Source organism: Leptidea sinapis, chromosome 8 (genome assembly GCF_905404315.1).
Source record: "Leptidea sinapis chromosome 8, ilLepSina1.1, whole genome shotgun sequence".
Classification (NCBI taxonomy): Eukaryota; Metazoa; Arthropoda; class Insecta; order Lepidoptera; family Pieridae; genus Leptidea; species Leptidea sinapis.
Genome location: NC_066272.1, coordinates 10,144,528 through 10,172,413, shown reverse-complemented (window position 1 = coordinate 10,172,413; position 27,886 = coordinate 10,144,528). Strand labels below are relative to the sequence as shown.

Below are 27,886 nucleotides of genomic sequence, written 5' to 3'. Positions count from 1 at the left end.
CAGAAAGACTTAATTATTAAAGAAAAACAGATCTGTCCTTGTACCAGTATTTATGGTAAGACTACACTAGGACTATCTGCAAATGCACTAACGTTGCATGATACAAGAATGTTTATTTATAAGTTGATAAATTGTAAAATGCTCAAATTTACATATGTTATCTGCAACTTGATACAAGAATGCCATTGTATCTACTTCCGATCAAATATGTACTATAGTACTATATATCTACCTTCGATCAAAAATGTACTATAGTACTATATATCTACCTTCGATCAAAAATGTACTAAAGTACTATGTATTAATGATCAAGTGACCAGTATGCTCCAACCGCAGCCAACGTGCGGGCGCACTAAGATTATAGAAGGAATGTCTTTCTTTCGGTAACTACATGTCAGTTTCTGATTAACGGTATTTAAAAATCATTATTAATATATTTTATTATATAAACATTATTTATTTATTACATTTACTATTATATATTTACATTATTTATATATTTGACCAATATGGCCGCCTTTGCGTACTGTGATAAAATTTTACGAGTTCTTCTACTGACGAGAGCGACAGATCCTTTTTAATAAGCACTAGGCATATGGACATTATTTTAGGGGCAGAAATAAGATTCAATCTCATTTGCTATGTCCACACTATGTCTTTTTTGGTTCAACAGGGGCATGCGTCATAGAACAGTCAACAGCTCGCGCGAGGCATGCCCTTAACGAGTGCGCGATGACTACTATATCGACATTGCGGGATTTTCCTATGAAAATCCCTAATTACTATTAATTATTTAGAAATCTGCATCTAGAACGTATAATTATTTAATTGAAGGAACTTTTACCTTCTAAAACTAAGACTTTCGGTGTCTTGTACAAAGAAACTACCCATCGATTTATCAAAAAGTTAAGTAAAAGGAAGAATTTTATTTAATATATCTAATGTTGCAATTCAGGGTGGTATTCACGGCAGAGTATCAGCTACTGGACGCGGTGTTTTCCACGGTCTTGAGAACTTCATCAACGAAGCCAACTACATGAGCATGATCGGTAAAAAATATAATTTTAACTTTATTAAGAATATACAGTTTGAATTACCTAATATTACTTAGTTGTGAAAAGGAATTAAAGTTGTCTTGAAATCGTGCAATGGCTAATTGTAGGAACTACACCCGGCTGGGGCGGCAAGACCTTCATCGTGCAAGGCTTCGGTAACGTTGGCCTTCACACTTGCCGCTACTTGGTGCGGGCTGGAGCGACCTGCATCGGTATCATAGAGCACGACGGCTCCATCTACAACCCTGACGGTATTGATCCCAAGGTGAGCAAAAATATATCGCACATCATCGTCACATTCTATTATTATGGCAGATCATCATCACATTCTTTTATATATCACACATCATCGTCACATTCTATTATATATCACAGATTTTCGTCGTATTCTATTATATATCACACATTATCATCAAATACTATTATATATTTCAAATCATAGTCACATTCTATTATGTATCACAAATCATCATCACATTCTTTTATATATCACACATCATCGTCACATTCTATTATATATCACAGATCTTCGTCATATTCGATTATATATCACACATTATCATCAAATTCTATTATATATTTCAAATCATAGTCACATTCTATTATGTATCACAAATCATCATCACATTCTTTTATATATCACACATCATCGTCACATTCTATTATATATCACAGATCTTCGTCATATTCTATTATATATCACACATTATCATCAAATTCTATTATATATTTCAAATCATAGTCACATTCTATTATGTATCACAAATCATCATCACATTCTTTTATATATCACACATCATCGTCACATTCTATTATATATCATAGATCTTCGTCAAATTCTATTATATATCACATATTATCGTCACATTCTATTACATATCACACATCATCTTCACTTTCTATTATATGTCACACATCATCGTCACATTCTATTATATATTTCCACAGTGCGGTTTTCAAGGAACTTTCTTCAACGTACATAATAATTATAAGCTATGGAATGAGCTTCCTGTTACGCTGTTTCTAAGGCGATACATTACAAGTGTACACCTGTGGTGTTCTTACAGAGTATGAGCGTCGGTAGTGACGTAACATTAGGTGTCCCACACGCTCGTCCTTTTCTTACGATTGTTATAACAAAAGCGACACGCAAAGTTGTCCACATCGATTGGTCTTGTGCCTTCCAAGACCTGCAAACTTGTATGATTATCCAGAGGTCCTTGGTGCCCTTGTCTGGAGGCCTGCCTGGCCATTAAGCTATGTTCTCCTGGCGGTACTTAAGTTTTGGACTCATATACCTGTATTGTAAAACCTCATACTTCATACCTCATCCTCTGGTAGAACAAAGGGTATTTTAAATCCTATTTTGAATAAAAATATTGGAATTGAACTGATATCCCTCTCGCTCGCTCACGCATTTTATATTCGCGAACATACAAATGTTCTGTAGCCATTATCACCCACAATGGTAGAATTACTTATCACTAATTTATAAGTACAATATTAGTTGTTATTTTTATAGGAATATACAGGATACTTATTTAGAGATTCGTAAACATATTTGAGTGACCGCTGACCTGTGAAATCAATATCTAACAGATCTGTCTCTTATGACAGTATTATAGTGATGTGCCGCATGTGTACCAGTGACCACTACACTAGTCTTTGCTTTAACTGAGACGAAGCAAATGGTATTCCATAATTATTCAAATTCAAATATTTTTATTCAAAATAGGATGTGACATGACTTATTGAAAGTCATAAACTACCACCCATTCCAAAAAGAATGCCTCAGTCCTGAGAAGAACGGGCGCAACAAACTCATCGGGTTTTTTTTCATAAAAAAACATGGTTTCTAAGTAATATTGTACAATTGAACTTATTATTTAATAGCCTGATAACCTTTACCACGCAAACGTTTTATAATAATAATAATATTATTATTACCAGTGGGAGGCTCCTTTGCACAGGATGCTTGCTAGATTATGGGTACCACAACAGCGCCTATTTCTGCCGTGAATTAGTAATGTGTAAACATTACTGGTTCACATTACTGTATTTCGGTCTGAAGGGCGCCATAGCTAGTGAAATTACTGGGCAAATGAGACTTAACACCTTATGTCTCAAGGTGACTTGTGCAATTGTAGTGTCGCTCAGAATTTTTGGGCTTCTCAAGAATCCTGCTGAAGAAGCTGCACTGCACTGTAATGGGCAGGCGTATCAATTACCATCAACTGAACGTCCTGCTCGTCTCGGCCCTAATTTTCATACGAAATAAAAACGTTTATTAACAATTCTTATGAATATCGTAAGACTTTTGTTTTGAACATTTTCGGGGATCTTGTTGTAAAAGTACAATACATCGCCCCACAAAATTCTAGATGTATAATATCCTTAAATAAAAGCAATAACTCTTCTTGGTCATTGCGTTATATTGTGGTTATGCTCAATATTTATAATGTACACGGGTAACCAAAATAAACATGTCCTCAATTATTGTACAATTAATACTAATTTTCCCTCCTTAATTGAGTGTAATTGTCAGTTTTGTGTGACACACTTTTTAATAAAATAACTCGTGACTCGTGAGTGAATATTTACTGAATAATTTGGTGAAGCTAATAATATAGGTAGTAGGTACAGACATCAGTTGTTTCTTTCCAGAATTAGTTTCAGCCGATGTCTTACGCAATTCAACGAAATTTAAAATAATTGTTAAAAAACGTTAGTGTGGGAAGGGTTATTATAACTTAAATAATTTTCTTAATGATACCACAGACTGGGAATGAAGCGGAGAACCTCAGGCTCTTAGTTTAGTTTATTTTACGATATAACATTGTAATCCATATTTTAGTAAAAAAAAAGCCCGCTGAGTTTCTTGCGCTCGTTCTTCTCAGGTCCGAGGCAGTCTATTTTGGATGGGTGGTAGTTTTTGACGTTCAATAAGTGATTATGAATAAAAATATTTGAATTTGAATTCCTAAGTCTATGACCTATGCTGCAAACAAACAGAAGATAGTCCGCTATAATACACTCCCAGTCCATCAATCAATCAATCTCAATGTCTACGATACCTTTTTCTGCCGTGAAGCAATAATGAGTAAACATTAATGTGTTTCGGTCTGAAGGGCGCCGTAGCTATTGAAATTACTGGGCAAATGAGACTTAACAATTAATTGTACTGCCGATCAAAATTATTGGGTTTTTCAAAGAATCCTGAGTACCACTACATTGTAATGGGCAGGCCGTATCAATTACCATCAGCTGAAGGTCCTGCTCGTCTCGTCCCGTATTTTCATAAAAAAAAACCTAATCAATAAATCTTATGATCCCCTGTATTATCACAATAATAAAATCTATACAGTAACGTTTGTAAAATTGAATTATCTTTTACTAAATAATTTGTAAAATCTGCTATTTTGCTATCAAATACCAATATCGTACCAATGAGTACGGTATTCCATATTAACATACATGTTAATATTTTTTTGTTTTAATATCAAAAATGTATATTTTTCGCTCAAACAGTGCAACGCATATTTGCAAAACTTGGTCGAAAGTACCTAACCTAATCTTGACAACGTACTTCACGGAAACTCCCTTATCTGATAAAATTAGGTAGATATCTACCACCAGCAGCGCTTATTATGACATTATCTCTCTATATGTATTACGTATAATATATATTATTATGTCTATCATGTTTTTAATATACCGGTATTGAATTACAAACTACTTTGTAGGTACCTTTTATTACTTTGCCAAGTTTTTTTAAAGTATAAATAACATTACAGTTCTAAAAATCAATCAGTCTTTATGAACGTAAGTACACGGATGATAAAAAACTCTGCAGTTTCAAGTTGTGCATGTAAAATATTACTGAAAATAATTAAAATTGAATACCGTGGGAGGCTCCTTTGCACAGGATGCCGGCTAGATTATAGGTACCACAACGGCGCCTATTTTAGCCGTGAAGCAATAATGTGTAAGTTTCGGTCTAAAGGGCGCTGTAGCTAGTAAAATTACTTGGCAAACGAGACTTAACATCTTATGTCTCAAGCCGATCAGAATTTATGGGTTTTTTAAGGATACTGAGTGGCACAACATTGTAATGGGCATTGCGTTACAATTACCATCAGCTGAACGTCCTGCTCCTCACGTCCTTTATTGTCATAAAAAAAAGAGAAAACTCACGAATTTCGCTCACGAGGGCACACACGAACTGCAAACGTCTCAAATTCAAATTCAAAAACACTTTATTCATGTTGGTCACGGAAATGACACTTACGAATGTCAAAAAAAATTAAAAATATTGTTTCTTATTGAATTTACCGCTCCTTCGTAAAGGGTTGAGCTAATGAGAAGAAGTAGCAAAAAACTCAGTGCCACTCTTTTAAGTCAAGATTTACATTTTAATTGTTTTACAAATCATTTCAATTGCAATATATGCAAAGTGACGCAACAAAAATACTCAAATGTCAAAAACTGAAAGGATTACACGAGTAAGTCAAAAAAAGAAAAAAAAGTAAATTAATACTTATAAACACAAGAGTTATTGAGTATAGTAGATGCATCAATCCACACATACCGTAAATAAATAGAGGCATTATGTGAGCATTTCATAAAATTAAATATATAATAACTTTAACTTTAAAGGAAATAATAATTATAAAAAACACATCAAGCAGACCTCCCGGTAACAATATCATCCAGCCACCAGTTAAGAATTTGACGACCCATATAGACAAATAGTTAGTGACCCTGACTACTAAGCTAGAGGTCCCGGGTTCGAATCCCGGTAGGTGCAATCATTTATATGTTGAATATGGATGTTTATATGTATGTTTAAGTAAGTATATTGAATATATCGTTGTCTTTTACCCATAGTTACAGGCTATGCCTAGTTTGGGGCAAGATAATTTGTGTAAGTGTGTCAATATTATTATTATTTACAAATCGGAATAATCACTTAGGTAAAGAATAAAACTGGCAAGGTGAAACGAATAATTTCATTTCTATTGTAATCAATTTAAGCTATTTAAAATAAAGATTGAACTAAAATCATATTATATAACATTGCTCGATAACAGCTAATAATGAACGGAACACGCTTTGTACATCTCATCGTGATTCATGAACGTGCAACACAAAACAAATATGTTAACTCCTGTTTGATCTTTAATTGAGTTGCATTACTATGTACGTATTGGCTCTTTGAAGTTGAAACTTCTTTAGCGGCGTTGAGCACTTTTCATGCGATGAGTATAAAATGTTCAACTCGCGTCCATGACACGTGTCCTGATCGAAAATTCGTAAGACAATTATTTTATACAGTGTTTTGGTACCAGGCAATCATAGTTGAAAAAGAGATTGTCTTATGTATGACGCGATTATACCTTAATATATTCTAACGTGATTCGCACGACGTTATTACTGCATAGATACAAGGAGAACATAAATATGGTAGCGTTAATATTTTTTTCATGTTTTATTTATATCGAAGGAAGGACGCAAAGATCTGTGGTTACGAATCAATCATTAACTTGCCATCAAGGTTTCAAAATTTGAACATAATTTCAAAATAGTTAAAGAAACCACAGCACTTCGTAACTAGTTTTTAGTTCATAACTACATTTTAACTTACATTATGTTACATTTCAAGTGGCCTCCGACAATTTTTTTTGTTTTAATTGACGGTAATCTAATTGGTTCTAAATTCACGAAGCATCCTTAAATTAATTTTATTATTTTATGAAATATTTGATTATATTTAAACATGATTCATATATTCGACTACAAACTAATTTGTTATGTATATAACAGTCATTGTAGAATCTATCTCTATTAAAAGGTATGAAAGGCGTTTATTTTCTCAAAACTGATTACTTTAGAATCCTTTTTGATGTCATTTCTAACGTTACCACCGCTTCGGAAACAAATATTTGATTAAAATAAACATACCAACGAATTGAGAAGCTCCTTCTTTTTTAAAGTCGGTTAAAAAGAATTCAGAATTTTTGGGTTTTTCAATCATCCTGAGCGGCACTATATTGTTATGGGCAGGGCATATCAATTACCATCAGCTGAACGTCCTGCTCGTCCCGTCCCTTATTTTCGTTAAAAAAAATACGTACATATTTTGTCTGTATAAAAAACTTATATTTTTAATCAAAAGTATCAGGTAATTTCAATTAAAAACATACTTGTACAAAAATAGATATAGTTGATTCGTTCGATAGACATTATTGAAACCACATTATTTATGCAACTGTTGTGTAATAAGGGGTATTAAAACACGAATGTAGATTTAGTGATAATAGTATCACATAAGTGCTTTAATACCTAACTATCGACAGTTGCATACAAGACTTTATCTACACCCACATAATATGAATCCTGTATAAAAGATTCTGATTAAAAAAGCCAGTCCTAGTTACCATTACATCATCCAAACGAGTGTTGTAATGTTGTACTTAACTTCATTACAACACTCGTTTGGTTGATGTTATTAATTTACTGATAACGTGGCGTTGTGAATACTATCAGTCGTAAGTATACAAACGACCGAATCTGGTATTCATTTATGCCTTAGCATTATCAACACGCTTCTCATATCAATTACGGATATCCAAAATGACTATTGGATCAGTTTTAAGCTAAATAGTTCAATTGCTATACATAGACGACCCATATAGGCCAGTGGTTAGTGACCCTGCCTACTGAGCTACCTGTCAGGGACCTCGGGTTCGAGTCCCGGTAGGTGAAAACATATTATATGATGAATGGATTTTTGTTTCCGAGTCATGGATGTTTATATGTATTTATGTATGTTTAAGTAAGTATATTGTATTAAATATATCGTTGTCTTGTTCCTAGTACAGGCTATGCCTAGTTTGGGGCAAGATAATTTTGTGTCAATAAAAAAAAGTATTCGCATTATTAAGAAATCACAATAACGCTCGAGCAACATTCATTTGATATTTCAGAAATTGGAAGACTACAGGATCGAGAACGGAACCATCGTTGGATTCCCGGGGGCGCAGCCTTACCAGGGCGAAGACATGTTGTATGAGAAGTGCGACATATTGGTGCCGGCCGCTATTGAACAAGTCATTCACAAGGACAACGCCCACAAAATACAAGCTAAGGTAAGCCAACAACTCTTTAGTGTCTTTCGTAAGAAGTATTTATTATGTATCAGGGAATGTATATAAAACATGGAAGAAGTCTTTTCGTGCTTCCTACGGTTGATTATTAACGCAAAATGTCACACAATCAATTCACAAGACAGTAAACTATAAATGCTTTAAAATGGGTGTTATTGCTATTGAATCTAGGTCGATATTAGGATTTCCTTTGCCAGTTACGCGGTTTTGACAATAAGTTGACTACGATTATTAAATATTATATTTTGTAGTTGTAGTAATCTGTATATTATCAAGTCAATTATCATCAAAGAACATTTTGTTAAATAGTACCTACATACTAAGACCACATAATTTTAGTGATCTCATACAAATAATATATTTATCGACATCATTAACTCATAGATGATTTATGTGGATAGATAGTGGATTTTGATTCAATATTCTGTCAGTATTTCATAAGTATATTCGTAATGTAAAGGTGTCGTTTCTTACAAGGGCTGCCTTTACGATGCTAAATAAAATTTTATATGCTTACATAAATTACTTCTTGATCTATGTGCCCTTTCCTCACCTGTTTGGGTAAAAAGAACTGCAATGCCTTAGCGCTTAAATCTATTTATAAATGTCTGTCTTTAATAGGCTTATTCTTAGGCTGAGATCTATAGAGTATATATAGACTATGCTCAGACTTTACTTACTTCTTACATAAAAGTTAACCGAGTGTTAGCTTAGCATAATCTTTGATTTCGTTTTAATGACCATTTTACAGCATAAATTATGCTAAGACAGCGCAATGTAAAAGTCAAGTTCGCGTTTTATCACACTCAGCTAAATTTTGCGTAAGTAAAGTCTGGGCAAAGTCTTAATACTCTTTATATATATAAACGATCCATATAGCAGAATGGTTAATGACCCTGACTACTAATCTAGAGGCTCCCGGGTTCGAATCCCGGTAGGTGCAATCATTTATATGATGAATATGAATGTTTGTTTCCCAGTGTTTATATGTATTTATGTATGTTTAATTAAGTTTATTGTATTAACTATGTCGTTGTCTTGTACCCATAGTACAGGCTATGCCTAGTTTGGGGCAAGATAATTTGTGTAATAGTGTGTCAATATTATTATTATTATAAATCTTAGCCCAAGTACGCTCTATAGATCTGCAGACTGTATCTAATAACAACTCTCAATCCTGGCCTTCAAGACTCCTACAGGGTTGCTATAGTTTCTGTTATAGTCTAGACTCTAGATAAATTATGCGAAGGTAGTATTTTATTTAATGCGTGAACGTAGCATCTCTTTGGGCAGAAAAATTCTTCAACCGTTTGACATGTCTACAGTGAACGATATCTTAAGATTTATAAATGGAATCAATTATAATAGATCATTTTATTCGCCGTGAGACAGGACTACCGTGGCTGTATTCGGCCACTTTACAAACCGTAACTTTAATTGGTGTCACTGTAGATAATCGCCGAGGCTGCCAACGGTCCCACGACTCCCGCGGCAGACAAGATCCTCATCGACCGCAACATCCTGGTAATCCCCGACCTGTATATCAACGCCGGCGGTGTCACCGTCTCCTTCTTCGAGTGGCTCAAGAACCTGAATCACGTGTCGTACGGCAGGCTCACCTTCAAATACGAGAGGGAGTCCAACCATCATCTACTAGGTAAGAGTTGAACTACTCCGTTATCATTCTCTTGTTCTTTTATTGCATTGTTGTTATCATATATTAATAAAAAAGATAAAAACAGATGCTGTACTCAAGAAAGTGAGACAAGTAATAAATAGGAAGCCAGTTCGTTCATCGGAATTCAACTAGTAGACACTCTGCCGCTAGCGAAAACTGCAGGATTTATTGCTTAAGATACACACACACATGTAAATAAATAAAAATGTCTGCGGCTAATGTTCCGTCTTGTTCTTTTTATTAATTGTAAGGCACAAAATTATGAGCTATTCACGTGTTACTTCCTGGTCATTTATGTGTGTGCCTGCATTAGGGTTCCGTGCCCGAAGAGTAACTAATAGATATGGGAACCTTGTTACTAAGGCTCCGCTGTCCGCCTGAATGACGTTAGGGTTCTCGTAAGCGGCAATGAATAGACAGCTGAGTTCGTTATGAGTGCGTGTTATTATCGCCGCTGTAATAACAAGATGGCGATTCCAAGATGGCTGCCATGAAAAATTAAAAACCGTGCGAAGTAGAAGAATTGTTTATAAAAGTATTGATAAATTAGCTGTCGTTGTATCTCGTACGATGGTACTGAACACCTTGTGTGTATCAGTCGAAGAAATATAAAGAACGTTACGGGCATTTTAGGAGATACCCACCTAGACCCGCAAAACGTGAAGTGTAAACTTTGTTCGAGCTTAAATCCAGTTCAGTAGTACTTCTGACAGACAATCCGACGCGGCGGGGCACTGTTTTGTTTATTATTGTTGATACTCTTAGCCAGGCTGGTTGTCACCCAAAATATGAAGTAAACCTCAAATATTGTTACAGAGTCCGTACAGGAGTCGTTAGAGCGTCGTTTCGGTCGCGTGGGAGGTCGTATCCCCGTGACACCGTCCGAGTCCTTCCAGAAGAGAATATCCGGCGCCTCCGAGAAAGACATCGTCCACTCCGGACTTGACTACACCATGGAGCGATCTGCTAGAGTGAGTATACTTAGTTGATAAGTGCCAGTATCGCTTAGACTGAAACACCCGATTTACTTGAAGGAAAGTTCCTTAAAAGAAAGTTACTGTAGAAGAATACGACCCATCGGCACGGTGGTGATGTTGCCGTGTGGTTTGAAGAGAAGGTGGTGGGTTGGGATACGATCAAACAGCTCGGCGTTAATAGCTTAATATTAAAAGGCATAAAAGTCTTCTCAAAATTGATTCCATTAGAATTCTTTTTGATATCATTTCTAATATATTACTACCGCTTCGGAAATAAATGGCGCTCTGAGAGAGTAGAAGCGGCGCAAGAAACTCCCCCAGCATTCGTTTTATTTTATTTTTTTGTTTTTATTGAATTAATTCTTGTTGAATTTAATAAAACGTAATTAATTGCAGGCTATAATGAAGACGGCGATGAAGTTCAACCTCGGTCTGGACCTCAGAACTGCCGCGTACGCCAACTCCATAGAGAAGATATTCACGACATACGCGGATGCTGGACTCGCCTTCTAGACATGTCGACCACTTTAAAGTATTTTCTGCATTTTAAGACTCCCGTTTAGCTCCCCGCGCAACGACTGCGTACTCTTAAGACAATTAATCACAGTATATTTCTTTTTAAATCATGGCTTTTATATTTTTACCTATTGCATTGTTAAGGGAAAGTGATTTTTTTCCAATTATAATGTCATGAATTTCGAAATAAATCGTTTTACTGTTTAATTTTATTTATTGGTTACTTTATACTTTATAACTGGGGATTTTTATAGAAGAGATAAACAAACGAGCGTACGGGATCACCTGATGTTAAATGGTCCCTGCGGCCACATTATATTGCAACACCAGAGGAATCACAGGACCGTTGCCGGAGATATAGAAAAGTTTTCGTGCTTTTTTTAAGGTTCCCAAGTCGCATAGTCTCCTGGAAACACCACACAAGGAAGCTCATCCCACAGCTTTGTTGTAAGTGGAAGAAAGTTCCTTGAAAACCGTACTTCGCACATCCAGATGCTGGGGATGATATCCTGATTGGTGGCGTGTCGTGCGAAGGTGGAATTCGGCGACAGGTCAAACAGCTCTTAGGAACACTCCCCGTGATAAATGCGGTAGAAGACGGCCAAAGAAAGTTACTACGGAACGCCAAGTGATGTAGCCGTTCAGAGAGCACTGGATGTCCGACAATTCGAGCATCTCTGCGTTACAAGCAGTCAAATCGTTCGAGGTGATAGATGATACTGGGGTGCGCCAAACCAGAGATAACAGCGATACTCCATATGTGGCCGGACCTGCGCTTTGTAGAGCAATGGAAAGAATGTGGGCCGGCTTGAAGTATTGCCAGGCCTGTCTCGCTAGGGACACAGGGGTGTAGGTAACGAAATCGTAAATACGTGCGGCAGCCTCTATAGTGTAAGCCAGCCAGTCGGGACTCACGATCGAAGAGTGACGCACGCGCGCTTTGTTGTCACCTACTGCACAGTTCCGACCGATGTTTTAAAAATTTGGAAACGTAAATAAAGCAAAGCATAGTAATTGTCATTGCGATCAAAATTAAAATTATTTAAAAGTCCTTAAGATGTTGGAACAATTTATTTTAAAGTGGTTATTATTATAATGAAATTACCAATTATGATAGCTACCTATTTATTTCCTATATACTAAGGAGGTTTGACAAAGAAAGAATATTGAATTTAATTAACGATTACATCATCATCAGCCGCAAGACGTCCACTGCTGGACAAAGGCCTCCCTCAAAGATTTCCACGACGATCGGTCCTGCGCTGCCATCATCCAACGTATTCCAGCGAAAGATCGTCAAGAGACCAGATCGTCGGTCCATCTTGTGGGGGGCCTACCAACACTGCGTCTTCCGGTAGGTGGTCGCCATTCGAGGTCTTTACTGCCCCAACGGCCATCTGTCCGTCGACCTACGCAATCGTTTGGACTATGTCGGTTACTTTGGTTCTCCTACGGATCTCCTCATTCCTGATTCGATCTCGCAGCGAAACTCCGAGCATAGCCCTCTCCCTTGCCCTCTGAGCGACCATGAGCTTTCTCAAAAGGCCCGTAGTTAGCGACCACGTCAGCGTACCGTAAGTCACTGGCAACACACACTGGTTGAAAACCTTCGTCTTCAGACACTGCGGTATTTGGGACGTGAAGAATTTACGGAGCTTCCCGAACGCTGCCCATCCGAGTTGGATTTGAGACCTACTCCTTGGGAAGCTGTATTGAGGCCATCGAGCATAAGGCTTAAGTCTTCTATGGTCTCTGCCATGATTACGATATCGTCTGCGAATCGAAGGTGAGTGATGTATTCGCCTTTAAGCGTTAACGTCGAATACAAATGCCCAGTCCGTTCCAGTCCAGAAGCTTAAAGATATCTTCCAACGCAGCGCTGAACAGCTTGGGCGATATGACATCGCCTTGTCTGACTCCCCGCTACAGTCGGATAGGCTTCGAGATCTGATCCTGGGGACGGACTGACATGGTGGCGTTTCTATAAAAACACTTCAACGCTTCGATATATCGGTAATAAATGTGGCACCTCTGGAGAGACTGAAGCACCGCCCAGGTCTCAATCGAATCAAAGGCTTTCACTCATAGTCCACGAACGCTAAGCATAGTGGCTGGTTATACTTCTCTGTCTTCTATATAACCTGCCGCAGCGTATGTATGTGGTGTATGGCGCTAAAGCCTTTTCGGAATCCGGCTTTTTCGGGAGTCGTCGAACCTGCGCACGAGATTACATACCCATTTATAAATGGGTATTATTCTGTAATATATTACAGAAAAAAACTGAGCAATTTTTATAAGATGACCTTATACTAAGTAGGTACACTTTTAGGTAAAGAAGTCAACCCTAATTTCGTCAGAAGAGTTAAGAGTGATGCACGATTGAAAGAGAGGCAACTTCTAGATGAATAAAAATGTGGGTTAGTAGTGCTGTGCGATCTGAATTACACCTTATTGTATGACCGCAAGAGTCCCTATTTCTTTCATAGATTTTGCGGAGTGAGAATACCGTACTATTATATTATATTGTTTGATATTGCCGTGCTCTATTTATGACGCCCAGCTTCTTCGACGTCAATTTCGCTTTGCCTTCTAGGTAACCGAGAAATTGCCAATCGCTCGAGATTTCGAGACCAAGTGTTCCGATACTAGGAAGTAGATTAAGGAAAGTGTTCTCAAAGACCAGTGATAAGACAAATAGTTTTCTTTAGTGCTAAATACGCAAACTTGAGTCTTCTCGTGGTTAAATTAGACATCGTTCATTTTTCCCCATTTAGCGACCTCAATAGAGGACTCAATAGAAGACATAAGTTTCTTCCAGCACTGGTCGAAGATTTCTTTGACACCGCGGGATGGTCGGGGGTGTTTTTTCAAGAGTCGATTTGGAGGCAAAAATAGTGCCCAGTAGATCAGTGTGGCATATGAAGTGGTGGCAGGCAAGGATGGCTCAAGTCACCAAGAGCAGCTTTTGAGATCGATCAGAACTTGCGGGTTTCAGTGGGTAACTTGAAATCTGCAACGCTTGTACCATACAAAAAAAAATATAAGAAACTCAATGGCCATTCTTTTCAATTTGAATAGAGTATTTTACAATGGCTGTAATATGTATACATAACAAATTAGGTTGAAAGGAACTGCATCCAATATATGAATCTTGTTTTAAAAATATCAAATATTTCATAAAAAAAAAATTGTGCGTATAAATTTTCGTATATTAGATGCATCAACCTATATAGCTTTAATTCATTGCTTGTGTTCGCAAAGAACTAATTCCCTACCATACAAAGTTGTTGACCGCAAATTGCACTTTTGGAATGAAGGTATCCCAACTTCTGTGATCGTTCTCGACGAATGTGGAAAGACATGTCATTATAGTTTTATTATAACGCTCAACCGTGTTTATGTGGGGTGTACACATGGGTGTAAAGAAAAGTTGGGGACTTTGTACTACCTATCAAACAAGGATTTACTAATGAATTAACAACCAGTATTGGTCTGAGGTACTCTATGTATTAAAAAGACTTGTTCATCGAGGAACTTCGTAATGATGCTTGAAGTAGCTTTCTTAATGGGAAAAATTTTGAAAAGCAGCAAGTTACCACCAAAATGTAGTGGTAGCTATTTTGTTTTCGAGTCACAGGAAGTGGTCCCATGAGGTCAATGGAAATCATTTGAAAGGGCCTAGAGCATTGCTTAGGCCTTCCCATTTCACCTAGCGTAGCATGATTTCGTGGCTTGTACGAGAAACACGTAGAGCAAGAACTAACAAACTTCGTTACATCGCTATGCATTAGGTAAGTAATACTTGAGCGCAATACCATTATGCGTCTTAAAAATGCCCATGTGACCTGCTGTTGGTTCAGAATTATTCTCTTCCATTACTAGCATTCGAATTCCTTGCGGAACTCTTTCTTTGCAATCAAATTCTCCAGTAGGCGTTGCTTTGATGCACCCCATCGAGCTAAGCAGCCTGTTGGATTATTTAAAATTAGAAACCACTTTAATGCTGAATGATCAGTGCACACCGTGAAAGTTTTTCCGTTTTCTATGTAGCATCTCCAGTGCTCCGAAAACAGGCAATGTCTCACGCTCTGTGTCTACTATAGTTCTTTTCTGCCCCGGATAGAGATTCAGTAGTTTGAGTCAACATAGCACCTACGCCATAGTTGCATTGTGGATTTCAAAAGGAAGGTCGTACTTAGAGCAATGAAATATTACTTGTAAATAGAACTGGTACAGATACTTAACATTTTTTTATATAGCATCTTGAACGCGGCATCAGCCTCATCACTCCATTTAAACGGGGGAGCTGATTTTTACTAGAAGTCAGCTTGGGAACAAATCTTCTATACCAATTTGCCGTGCCGAGGAATCGTTTAAGGTCCTTACGACACGAAGGAGTTAGAGAGTTTAATATTGATGAGATTTTATCCGGATCAGTTTGTAGACCTTTCACATCAATCACGTAGCCTAAATATTTAAGCTGACTACGAAAAAATTCACATTTTCACGATTCACAGTCAAGTTTGCCTGACGTAACTTATCAAGTACTTTCAAGAGAAGTGTCACGTGATCATTAGACGAGCTATTAACTAAAATAGTATCGTCGAGTGAGCGAATACCTTGTTTTCCATATTCCCAAATTATAAATCAACTAAACGCTGATGCGTAGATGGTGCGTTAGTCAACCCAAATGGAGTAGCTTTGTACCTTAACGTTCCGCTTATCGTTCCGTTTTATCTCTATCCTGTGGGGCAATCGGTAGTTGCCAAAGGTCTAAGATAAGTCGATACTACTAAGGTAACGCACATCATGTAAGTTATCCAATATTTCACTTTTATATGGAAAGTTATATATTTATCACGTTTTGTGACAGAATTATTTGAGTTTTCTGCTGTCTAAACAAAATCTTGGCGGACCGTTTTTCTTTATTACTAAAAAAACTGCAGATTCCAAGCACTTTCACAAGGTTCAACTACATCAAGTCTTAAATAACTTTATTAAAACAAATCTTATAACTGTGTTTCCAATACTATGATTACATAAAATTAAAACTATCATTTAAAAAAACGAAGGTCATGGAAGTAGAGCAACCACCCTTGAATGGTTAACTTTACCTTTCAAACAGACCTCAATATGTTGTCATCACGAAACTTGACCATAAATACGGGGCCCCCTCATGGAATTGTTCTTAGCACGTTTCTATTTTAAATTTATATTAATGACATTATAAACATAACAAAATACAAATATGTCCTCTTTGCAGACGATATTTCCATTGTTGTGGCTTCTGACAAAAATGCCTCTGGACGTGATCACGAAGCTGACACAAAGAGTATAATAATATATTTGACTCTTGACTCATAGAGCTGACATAAACATGACGATGAATTCAAGTCAATAGATAGTCAATGGATTGGACCTTAAGATAAATCTGGCAAAGACAAATTATGTTCAATTTAACGCAACTAAACGCGAAATCCCAGTTCTAAATGTTTATTATAATACCACCACCGTTGATGTGAAAAATTTTACAACTAAGCAACATTTTATTCCTTCCCAATTAGTCGACAGAGTGCAACGTGGGCACTATCCGACGATGGTTTGGTGATGTATTAGCTATGAAGGAGTGACTGAGCCATACTTTTATAAAAATGTATCAAAACATCTGCACAAGTGTATCAAGATAACATTCTTGAGAAGGTAGTGAAGCCCCTTAACAACACCATGTTCATTAACAAAGAATGGTCCTTCCCATAAGACTCGGCGCCGGGTCATAAGGCTCGGTCTACTCAGTCTTGGTTGGAAACGAACGTTTCGGACTTCATCAGAGCTGAAGACTGGCTGGACTGGCTCGTCTAGTCCCGATCTTAATCCGCTGGATTATGATTTATGGTCAGTTTTAGAAAGTATGGCTTGCTCTAAACGCCATGATAATTTGGGAGTCCCTAAAACAATCGAATTCTGAATGTGAGTAATGTGAGGACATGAAATGTGAAACTTTTTATTAACAATTTATTTAAAAATATTTATTAATTATTTTATTATTATTTTAGTCTGTAATTTTTTAAATCTACAGCATAATAAAGGTGTCTAGGGATAGGTTTAGCTTTCTTTGTGGGTCTATTATTTTATTTCTGGCTTTGAAGCTTCTTTGAATATTCCTGCAATTCAAAAACAGTAGGTTAATCTTTTTGATTTTAAGCAGTCATAATTAAATACTATGATGTTAATCGTATCGATAATACCATCCTGACTGCCCAAAACTATGAAACTAATATTTAGCATATTTTTTCTAATAAATGTCTATAATATCAGTTTTATTATTTATTTATTTAAATACGGAAAGTATAAACATGAGCGTTTCACAAAGTAATTTCGAAATCCAATATTTCTTAATCAAAAATAGCTCAAAACACTTATAATGTACCTAATCCTGTGAAATGACACATTACCGTCTTTATCGGATTTCTCACTGCTAAGACTTTTACACCCATAAGCAACGCCGCGTAATTTATGAATAGATGCGTTTACGGAGACGAACAATATAAACAAAAATACAATTCTATTTCGCTTTATCAGTACTTTTAATTACACTCGCAATGGTGGTGATCAAAATGAAATAAAACGGCATCTAGTTATTGTTTTGCATTTCAAGATGGACAAGGTGATATAAAGGTGATATATCTGTCTCTTTTCAACGCATTGCGTTCCGCGTAGATTAGAAAAGTCAAGCCAGTCGTGTACATCTCTAGGCTGGATAATTGCTTTCAGGTGCCACCAAATAAATTTAAGAAAAAGGTACTTAATTACGTGGTACTTTTTAGTAGCGGATGCCAATGTCAAGAACTGTCAAAACATGATATTAGTGAAGTCGCTAATATTTTGGGAAGAGTGATAATATTGAATATTGATGTCGTCTGCAGATTTAAGCATATTAAAGAAATGTTCCATAAGCTTTTGATATTTACAGTGCTAGCCATATTCATTGATGGCATACTAACTAAGAGTGTAGAATTAACATTTGAATTGCCTGATAGCGCCATAGAATGTTTCTATCAAGAAATAGAAAAAAATATATCGGCTGCTTTAGAATATCAGGTATTTTTATTGCTTACTGTTTATAATTCTACTTGTATCTTTATTTCAATATCTATCCTATTAAGATTAGTATAGTTGTGCTGCTAAATAACATTTCGAGGTTAGGTCTAGTCATTGACTTGGCGAACATAGCAATTAGAAGTGAAACAATTAACATTTTAACAGGTAATCACAGGAGGCCAGTATGACGTAGATGTTAAAGTAGAAGCGCCAAACAAACAAATTCTATATCAACAGCAAAAGATGCAATATGATTCATTTCAGTTCACAGCACAGCATACTGGTGAGTTCTAAACAAATATGTCATATTTTCAAATAAGAATCAAATTAAATATACTAGTAATTATCAACTTATCATCAAATATTGATAAAGTATTCCAATGTTTGTACCTATTTGTAATTACTCTAAATATGAAAGTTTTTTGTAACATGTTTTTTGCCCTTGATATTATCATAATTTACCAACCAACTTATTTTTTAGGTGTATATAAGGTTTGCTTCAGTAATGAGTTTAGTACATTTTCACACAAGCTTGTATACATGGAACTAAATGTTGGCCCTGAGACACCTCTACCTGGTGTTGGAGATCATGCAACAGTTTTAACACAAGTAAATCTCACCTACATCATTGTATTTTATTATTGTGTAATGCTTAAATTGCCACCTAATCTCTTATGACTGTTTCAGCTTGAGGCATCAGCTGAAGAAGTTCACTCTGCATTGAATAGAATTATTGATCATCAAACCCATCACAGATTGAGAGAGGCTCAGGGTCGTAAGAGGGCTGAAGATTTAAATGAGAGGGTGCTTTTGTGGTCTGTTGGGGAGACACTGGCAGTTGTTGTTGTCACATTTGCACAAGTCATGATCTTGAAGAACTTCTTTAGTGATCGACCCACAATTTATAAATAGAGAAAATTAAATTTTAATAGACTATTTATTAATATATTCAGTGTGTTATTTTATTTTGAAAATTATACCAAATAAAATAAACCTTAAAGAATAATATTTCAATCACAATAATTGATTTGGTTGATTTCATATTTGAATTGGAAATGAATATTTTTATTGTTATGGTATTAAGACAGGTCACATGCTATTGTTAAAGTTAATTTTAATATTAGGTGCATACCTAATTGCTAGTTTGTATGAAATAAATAAATTCTTTTCAATATTTTTTATTAAATCATCCAGATATCCTGGTTAGTGCAGTGGAATTTTATTGATGTACTTTAGAAATCAGTTGGATGGGATGCAGCAAATGCCTCTAGGATATTGGTAGTTTTCTCCAATGAAAAAGTTGTCTAAATTCTGGAAAAGTAGAAGTCTAAAGGATGCTAGGTGTGGTATAGTGAACTTTGGTAGCTTCCAAAACACTAGCTCTTGTCATTTCCCCCCTATTTCTATTCTGAAGCATATGTGATCATCTCTATATTTTAATGCGTTTAATTAGAGTTTGTCAACCAGTTTCAGATATCCAGTGTTTCATTTTTAAGGTGGAAATATCCAGGAACAAGTGTGTAAACCAATAATAGGTTATATATTTTATATGTTCACAATTCTCTCTGCATATGTCATATAATATGTTGCATTCAGTTTGCGTCATTTCTAGCACTACTAGCGCTTCTGAAACATATGGCGCTCTGAAAGAGAAGAAGTGGCGCAAGAAACTCCCAGCATTCTTTTGTTGCGCTCTTTTAAAAAAATATACAATATTGTACTGTTATTGATATAAAATAATCATAATCTAATCCCAGGCCTTTCAGTTGCTTAGATATTCAGCTGTGAAGTAGTAGGATTTATGACAGAGCCATTTTTAATAAAACATTTAAATTTATTTCTATAAATTAAAAATTAAGTATCTATATAATGCCAGAACAGTGGCTGGGAGTTTATTATGAAAATGTATACATTTACCCTTAAAGCCATACATATCTTATGAATGATACATAGATGATGAAAACATAATAACTTATGAATAACCAAGTCCAATGTAAAATTGCCTGTTATTCCATTATTTTACAATGTTGTATTATAATAATGATTTATATCTATACAAAAATGAATTTATTTGAATTAGCCAGTACCTACTGTAGAATGGCAGTTTCAAAGGTGAATACCTAATTAAATATGAACAAATCACAGAAATGGCTTTCTTTTGTTATATTGAAATAATATTTAATAAATTTTTATCATTGTAAAAAATTATCACAATTCTATAAGTATGCATATAACATTTATATTATAATTATTAATAAATCATCTACAATCTGAAGAAAATATAGCTATTGACTAATATAAAACTTATTCTTATTTATCTAAATTTAATTTATTTGTATAATATTTAATGACATCCTTAGGGAGTGAGAATAAAAAAACATTTTGAATGATATCAGATATGATAAATAAAATGGTTTATTAATTTGAATAGCAATATTCCATTAAAAGAATCCAATTCAAACATAATTTTATTAATATTTATTAAATTATATTGTGTGTAAAGGTTTGATAGTTTTATTGATGATCAAAACAAAACCAACAAGGCAAAAACTGCATTTACCAAAGCACAGGGGTATGCAATGAGAGGCCTTTGTTCAGAATCACCAGTCATTGTTACAAAGAGTCTGCTAGCTGAGAGAGCCGACCAGATCACTGAAATTGCCGATAATGACAAACCAACTGTACCTTCCATTGAAATAAATATTCCTAATCCAGCTAATGCTACCATTGGTAACATGCAATATCCAAGAACACTAGCAACACTAAGTACAGTAAAAACTCCTTCTGTGACACACATTAAGGACAGTAGAAAGTACATCAAAATCACTGACATTACAGAAAGGCCATATACATAACCAAAATGAGCCTTATTTCCTGATAAAAAGAGACAGACTGCTAAAGCTAAACAAAAAGCTATTGGTCCAGCAATATCTGTATCTCTCAGCAAAAAGTTTGCATCATCTGCTTTTGAGTGTCCATGAAAAGGATTCAGCACAGCTAAAGTTTTCTCAAGTATTCGATCAGGATATATTTCTAGCTCGTCCAGAAGAGGTGGCTCATCAAATTCTGATGTTTCTGGATGTGTGTCACCTGGTATTGGAGCTGGTTCAAATAAACTAGGATTGTAGTATTGATTATTGTTTGGTGCCATGTTTTGTCCTTGGTCATATGAAAAACTTTGCTGCTCTGGTGTAAATGTTTGAAAATCTGTAATCAATAATAAGTTAACTTAAATCTCAAGTTAGGGAATAGAATAAGTGACAAGTGTACAAGAATAAATAAATTATACAGAGTATCTAACTAAATGCCTTGGTTGATTTAGTTAAATACTCTGTTAATAATAAAATAAGCTTATGAAATAGACAAAATGTCGAAGTACCTAGACTTAGCACACGAGGTTACTGACATGTGGGATGTTGATTCAACAATAATTGTCCCAATAGTCGTTTCTGTTAACGGTCTTATAGCAAAGAGCCTCGACCATCATCTCAAGAGGCTCTCACTTAATAACTGGATAAAGGGTCAGTTACAGAAAGCAGCTGTTTTGGGAACGGCACACATCGTGCGGAAGTTCCTGAGCCCTAACCACCGGCGGAATTGTCGTGAACCAACGCTACGGGACTCTATTTTTTATATTTGTAATATTGTTTTTTATAAATATGTTATATATATAAATGTAGAAAATAAGATGAAATTGTAATAAAGAGAAAAATAAGCTTATAATTTGATGTACTTAATTTGATTATAAAAACTATTCCGAGATTGTGTTGGATGTCACTGGTTCAGAGAAGAGTTAACGTTACGAGTTAAAGAGTTAACTTACACTTTCATTGACTGTTTTGAGTTGAGCTAATGAAAGTTCTCTGCTGTGCATCGAATGTTCTAAGTATATCATGGTCTCTTAAAGGACATAGTATACAAAGTAAACATAAGTAAAATTTATACAACTGAAAGTTAATTATTACACATAGGACATACCCAATGTTTGAGAAGCATCTCCAAACGCGTTGGAATTGTAAGAATAGTTTTGGCTATTATCAGGCGGTTGCCACGAATATTCATTGTTTGGGAAACTGGACATTTTTATTGAAATTAATTATAATACATAAAAATGTTTATCTGGCACTCAGACTACAAAGTGCAAGTTACAACAATAATATACGAAGTGTCTACACTCTACTCATCTACTGTCTAGTCGTCACTCGTCCGCCAATGGGACGAATTAAATTAAATAGTCGTCCAATTATTGGATGAATTAACATTACATTATTCGTCCAGCAAGAAAAAAAGCGATTAACTCGATTGTATCATGTATGAAACGTGCAGACTGCAGTGCAGTCATTGATAGGATGACAGATGACGGCTATAATCTTGTCAAAAACGGGATAGCCGAAATCCACCACGTTGCAACAGTTCGCCTTCAAGCTTAGCCGGATTATAGGTACTTAGTTGCCATAATGTAATTACCCTCTATTAGTATTTACTTTGTTACAGTTTATGGTTGTGTCAAATCTCACAGCTCGTTTCATACTAAACAGAATTTCAATTTTGAACAGGCAGTCCCGCCTCTTATTAGTATTTACTATTTACGGATGTAATTTGTTTGATGTGCAAAGAGGATTCTTTGTTATCGTCCGCTAAATTTTTTCATCGTCTCGTCTCCCTGGGCTGTGAATTTTCTTATTTAATTCATTATCATGGATGCTAGTCCTTCAGTTGGAATGTGGTTTTAATTTTATGATTCCTTTTTTATGTCCTTAGTAATAAAACGAATCAAAATATATTTTGCTGATTTTTAATTACCTACTCCAATGCATGTCAATTGATGTTTTAAATTAAATATTTCATTCAGTGATGTCTTATTTCTTCCTACATTATAGCCCCGCATTACTCTTGAAAATCGAGCAGTTTTATTTTGTAAGTCAGGCATAGATTTTTTCAGAGATAGTAACCCTGTTAAGGTGACAAAATAACGGATTGCACTCCGGGAGTGCCGGTAGAAGTGAACTTGAACATCAACGTTTTGCATTTTTGACTATTTTGGGATGTTTAGGGAAAAGTTTCGTACGAATTGTTTCATTTATCAGTATAAAAGTACTAGCATTTATGTGGTTAAATACAATATTCATATATTGTATTTTATTTAAAAACCATATATATATGAATTTTACAAGTATACAGACGGTCGAACCATCAACAATCACCATTTGTGGATGCGCGGGAGAGGGTGATATTAGTTCCTCTCCTACGCCGCGCCGGCGGTCTACTCTGTCTTACGAATTTTCTGCCTGAATGTCCTGCCGCGAGTTTAACAACTCTGCTGAATAAGTTTTCACTTCAAAAAGTAAACGCCAATTATTAGGTAAGTATGAAAATTGATTAGATTATGTTAAAACAGTTACCACAACCATATTTAATGTTCAAATTCATCCGATAATCAGACGAGTTCATCAAAAAAATTCTAATAATAATATATGTAATATATAATTAATGTACACGTAAAGAAAAAAGCGGATCGAGTGAATTACTCGATTGTATGAAACGTGTAGTCATTGATAGATTGACAGATGACGGTTATAATCTTGTAAAAAAAATAGGAGGTAGGCGAAATCCACTATTTTATAGCAACTGTTCGCTTTCAAACTTAGCCGGATTATACTTCGTGGTCAATCGCAATACTTCAAAAACTCATAACAGAGTTATCCAGGCGTCTAACCGATTTAACAGGTGACCCAAGATCTGGTACGTACCTCTGTCAAAGGATAAGTTTGGCCATACAAAGAGGTAACGTTGCCAGCTTCATGGGCAACTTACCTGCCGACAGCGTTCTTTAATGATATTTACTATTTGTAGTTAATTAATTTTATTATATTACTTAAGTTATATTTCAAACGATTATGTAAAATGTCTGCACGTTTCAATTTGATAAAACAGTTTTGAAATGTGTGTAATAAAAATAAAAAGTGTATAAAATATAAAGAAATAAAACGAGTAAGTAGGTAGGTACTCAGTACTTACCAACTTTCCATTAACCTCAAAAATGTAAAATTAATGGGATAAGACTGATTCATAGAATTCCGAATGCAGTAATGCGAGCGCACTGTGGTCTGAAAGATGTTGTGACGAGGACTGAGAACACAGAACACTCTAAAAGCTGAGAAAGAAATGCTGAAATGGCACACGTGGAGCGAATGAGTGAAGAAAAAATTACTTATCGAATATATAAGGCAAGTGTGTGTGGGCAAGTCGATCACGGGAGATCTCGTAGCACATTCGTCGACCAAATTGGGGACGTTTTGAGGAAAAGAAAAGGTCCGAAGCACCCGCAACCGGCGACCATGTATGAAAAGAGTAATGAATATAAAGGAAGCGCGAGAGGTTTGTAAGGATAGAAGCAAGTGGCATTCTATTGTCTCTGCCTACCCCGACTTGTTCCCACAAGGCGTGAGTATGTGTGTGTGTGTATGTAAAATACACATAAAATGGAAAAAATATAAACAAAAGTTTATAATTGATAGACTACTTTATCACGAACACTCATAATGCATACATTATCATTCACGTCTTAAATATTATAATAAAAAATCACACACATACCTACTGTATGTACCTATATTTAGGTACTTGCATATTATTTTACACGCGTGTTGAAGATTCATAAATATTTATGACCACTTTCAATTTAGTTACAAAGAAGACTATACACTCCATAATAGTGACCAAGATTTCATGTCACTTTCTTAGACACATTTAGAAACAAACTTCATCATGTTATTTTAAGATGTCGGTGTGCGTGCACTACGTAAAAATTCTAAATTTTTCCGAAACGCACCAAAATAAGTAAGACTTAAAAAAATATTCAATAGCCAGTCCGATCTTCTGAAGCTTAAACTAAGGCTACACTTTGGAATCATGCTCCATGACCGAGAAAGATGACGAATAAGATCTTCCTTCGTGTTCAAATTCTGAGGAAGTTGTGCCCTTCTTCCGAGTAAATATTCTTGGCTAGCTCAATGGGATTCATGTCTCGAGACTGTGGTAGCCAGTCCTACGATGAGATAAGACTACGATGTTTTGCTTGCGGAAATGTGCATCATCGAACCTGTTGTGTGTGCTTGAGCATTGTCTTGAATGAATATAAAACCCTCCCCATGGGACCTACGTGTAGAACAACCGTACGATATAGCAACTCACTACGATATTTTTCACCAGTCATTTTGCACCATATTAAAACGAGGTGAGTTAAGTAAATTCCACCTCAAACCATGATTATTCCGCCGTAGTCGTAAAGAACTTCCTGAGGACAACACATCTGTTCATGACTTCCAGAAGCACTCCACACAAATAGGTACTCGTAGGTCAGAGTGAGGTCTTAGGTAGGTTGCGTGCTACTGTAACTGCCGAGCTTAATTGCCACACCAGGAAGCTTACGGACCAAAGTGGCTTACGATAAATATAAACGAACCTCGTGTTTTCCTGGCAATGTGAGTGCTAAGTGCATATGCATCATGTACGTTTATTTGATGCTATAAAAGGTTGGCAACGCTCTCATTATTCCTTTATACAAGAGATGGGCTGCGGTGATCACATAACATCAAGTGACCCATATGGTCGTTTGTCTCTTACATAAAAAATATGTGGAACAGCCGCGCGGAGACCTTTCCCGGTGTTGAATTAAAAAAAAAGTTAAAGGTTCTTTCCCTCCCTAATATGTAAATGGGGAGGAAAGCAAGGGAAACGCATACAATTTGGTTCTGGCACTCGCCAGCCGCTACCGCGGTACGCTACGGTTGGCTCGATCTTACCTAACCAAATTGTATAAATGTAGTTGATAGAGCCTTGGTTCACGATTATACTGCTACAACTCTTAGAGCGCTTTCGCACTACGTCCGATCCGTATCCGTGAAAAGATTGGTCTAGAAATCTCGGACCGAATATGGATATTGCTTACGCACTAGTCCGATCTCTGATCCAATTCCAAGCAAATCAGGGGCCACTTTTTGGTATACGGCATTTTACGCGAAGCCACACCAGAACATTCACGTCGTTGTTCATGAATCCTTTCAATCGGCAACTTCTGGCAATGCTATTTATTGTACGTCCGAAGACGTAAAGAATTCTGGTTGCTCCTCTCTCTCTTGATGGACTAACGTTTAAAAGGAGCTTTTTACAGTCCACCACGCAGAGTTACGTCAATACGACAGGAATTTTTATATATAATTACTAACTACCGAATGAGTGTGTCCACTTTCGATTTTATCATCACATAAAATATAATATTTTGCGACAAGACACAAAATTTAGACAATTGATACCACCAGAAGAAATGCTTAGCTACGCCCCTGAGTAGAATACATAAATACCTGATAGTCTAACATACATATATATATATATATATCTTAAAATCTTCGTCACATTTACGCAGCGATGTGAGACGCGGGTTCGGTAAATTCCAGCGGTCGGCGACGTCCGCTATACTTTCGGAACACGACCCCCTTCGGCAATAGCTTCACCTCCAGGAAGGTCTTCTCCTATCGGGAAGTGAACAACAAAAGCCTTAAACGCGTCACCAACTTTTCGAACCCCAACTGGAACCTTATCTTCTCCACCAAGTACTGAAATGTCGGAGGCCTTGGTGTTGTTAAGAAAGCGAGAGACGTAGATTTACGTCGCTGGGACTACGGGACACAGGAGCTGATTCTGTCGTATCGGAGCTGTGCCACATTGATTACGACCAGGAGGACTCCTCTTCTTCCGCTCCACCTTAAAAGGTAGCCTATGTCCTTTTCAAGCTCTAGTCTATCTCGGTACTAAATTTTATCAAAATCGGTTCGGTGGTTTAGACGTGAAAGGGTAACCAACAAACTTAAATTCACATTTAGCATTATATATTCTTGGAGATTAATTAGCTCGAAAGATGAGTTAATCTCTGCCGAGGCCAGGCGGCCTGTCCTGTTTTTGTTAATGGACAAATATACAATAATAAAAGGGGAATAAATAAATGAAGTACAGTTATGACATTTTATTTTCAAATTACAATATTATTTTAACGTTTCTTTTTTCGGTTAAAATACCATACGTTTTTGTATGATTTATAAATAACAACATAATATTATCATTATTAAACAAATAAGTAGGCAAATTTGTTTGTTGACATTTCAAAAACAATCCTTAATATAAGTTTGTCGTTTTGTTTACTGCTCCACGATGTGGCATAAAAAATTTGAAAACCTTTCTTGTAGTATTGAAAATATAAAAAAGTACCTAGTTTTGGTAAAATATAGATTCTGGACAACTATTTCGGTTTGAAATGAACTTGTGCTATCAGATCATATAAAATTATAAGGAAGCTACTGATCTAAGTACTGAAATTCTGCATAAAACAAGACATGCTTG

At 35.9% G+C, this 27,886-nt stretch overlaps 3 protein-coding genes across 3 annotated transcripts in view; 2 read left to right on the top strand and 1 right to left on the bottom strand.

The window, feature by feature from the left end:
- The window catches only part of LOC126965772 (glutamate dehydrogenase, mitochondrial), a 42,487-nt gene extending 30,888 nt beyond the window's left edge, over nucleotides 1–11,599 (top strand). Inside the window, exons 4-9 of the mRNA XM_050809529.1 lie at nucleotides 956–1,049; nucleotides 1,163–1,320; nucleotides 8,042–8,203; nucleotides 9,674–9,878; nucleotides 10,716–10,870; nucleotides 11,273–11,599. Of these exons, the coding sequence (XP_050665486.1) occupies nucleotides 956–1,049; nucleotides 1,163–1,320; nucleotides 8,042–8,203; nucleotides 9,674–9,878; nucleotides 10,716–10,870; nucleotides 11,273–11,389 (891 nt within the window). The 3' untranslated portion in view covers nucleotides 11,390–11,599. The remainder of the gene's footprint in view (nucleotides 1–955; nucleotides 1,050–1,162; nucleotides 1,321–8,041; nucleotides 8,204–9,673; nucleotides 9,879–10,715; nucleotides 10,871–11,272) is intronic.
- Nucleotides 11,600–18,236: 6,637 nt separating this feature from the next.
- Nucleotides 18,237–19,438, top strand: LOC126965776 (transmembrane emp24 domain-containing protein 3). The gene is made up of 4 exons (XM_050809536.1): nucleotides 18,237–18,490; nucleotides 18,656–18,773; nucleotides 18,972–19,099; nucleotides 19,178–19,438. The coding sequence occupies exons 1-4, from the start codon at nucleotides 18,335–18,337 to the stop codon at nucleotides 19,400–19,402; spliced, it is 627 nt and encodes a 208-aa protein (XP_050665493.1). The 5' UTR covers nucleotides 18,237–18,334; the 3' UTR covers nucleotides 19,403–19,438.
- A 1,432-nt stretch (nucleotides 19,439–20,870) lies between these two features.
- LOC126965774 (protein YIPF5) lies at nucleotides 20,871–22,831 on the bottom strand. The gene is made up of 2 exons (XM_050809535.1): nucleotides 22,469–22,831; nucleotides 20,871–21,697 (listed from the first exon to the last, which is right to left on the bottom strand). The coding sequence occupies exons 1-2, from the start codon at nucleotides 22,569–22,571 to the stop codon at nucleotides 21,015–21,017; spliced, it is 786 nt and encodes a 261-aa protein (XP_050665492.1). The 5' UTR covers nucleotides 22,572–22,831; the 3' UTR covers nucleotides 20,871–21,014.
- Nucleotides 22,832–27,886: the final 5,055 nt, after the last annotated feature.

What these genes read in the sequence shown, in the direction of transcription:
- LOC126965774 (XM_050809535.1), bottom strand. Translation starts at nt 22,571, where the DNA reads ATGTCCAGTTTCCCAAACAATGAATATTCGTGGCAACCGCCTGATAAT. An exon ending in AGATGCTTCTCAAACATTGG is followed by an intron (nt 21,698 to 22,468) that starts GTATGTCCTATG and finishes TATTGATTACAG; the next exon opens with ATTTTCAAACATTTACACCA.
- LOC126965776 (XM_050809536.1), top strand. Translation starts at nt 18,335, where the DNA reads ATGTTCCATAAGCTTTTGATATTTACAGTGCTAGCCATATTCATTGAT. An exon ending in CGGCTGCTTTAGAATATCAG is followed by an intron (nt 18,491 to 18,655) that starts GTATTTTTATTG and finishes ACATTTTAACAG; the next exon opens with GTAATCACAGGAGGCCAGTA. An exon ending in ATGCAACAGTTTTAACACAA is followed by an intron (nt 19,100 to 19,177) that starts GTAAATCTCACC and finishes TGACTGTTTCAG; the next exon opens with CTTGAGGCATCAGCTGAAGA.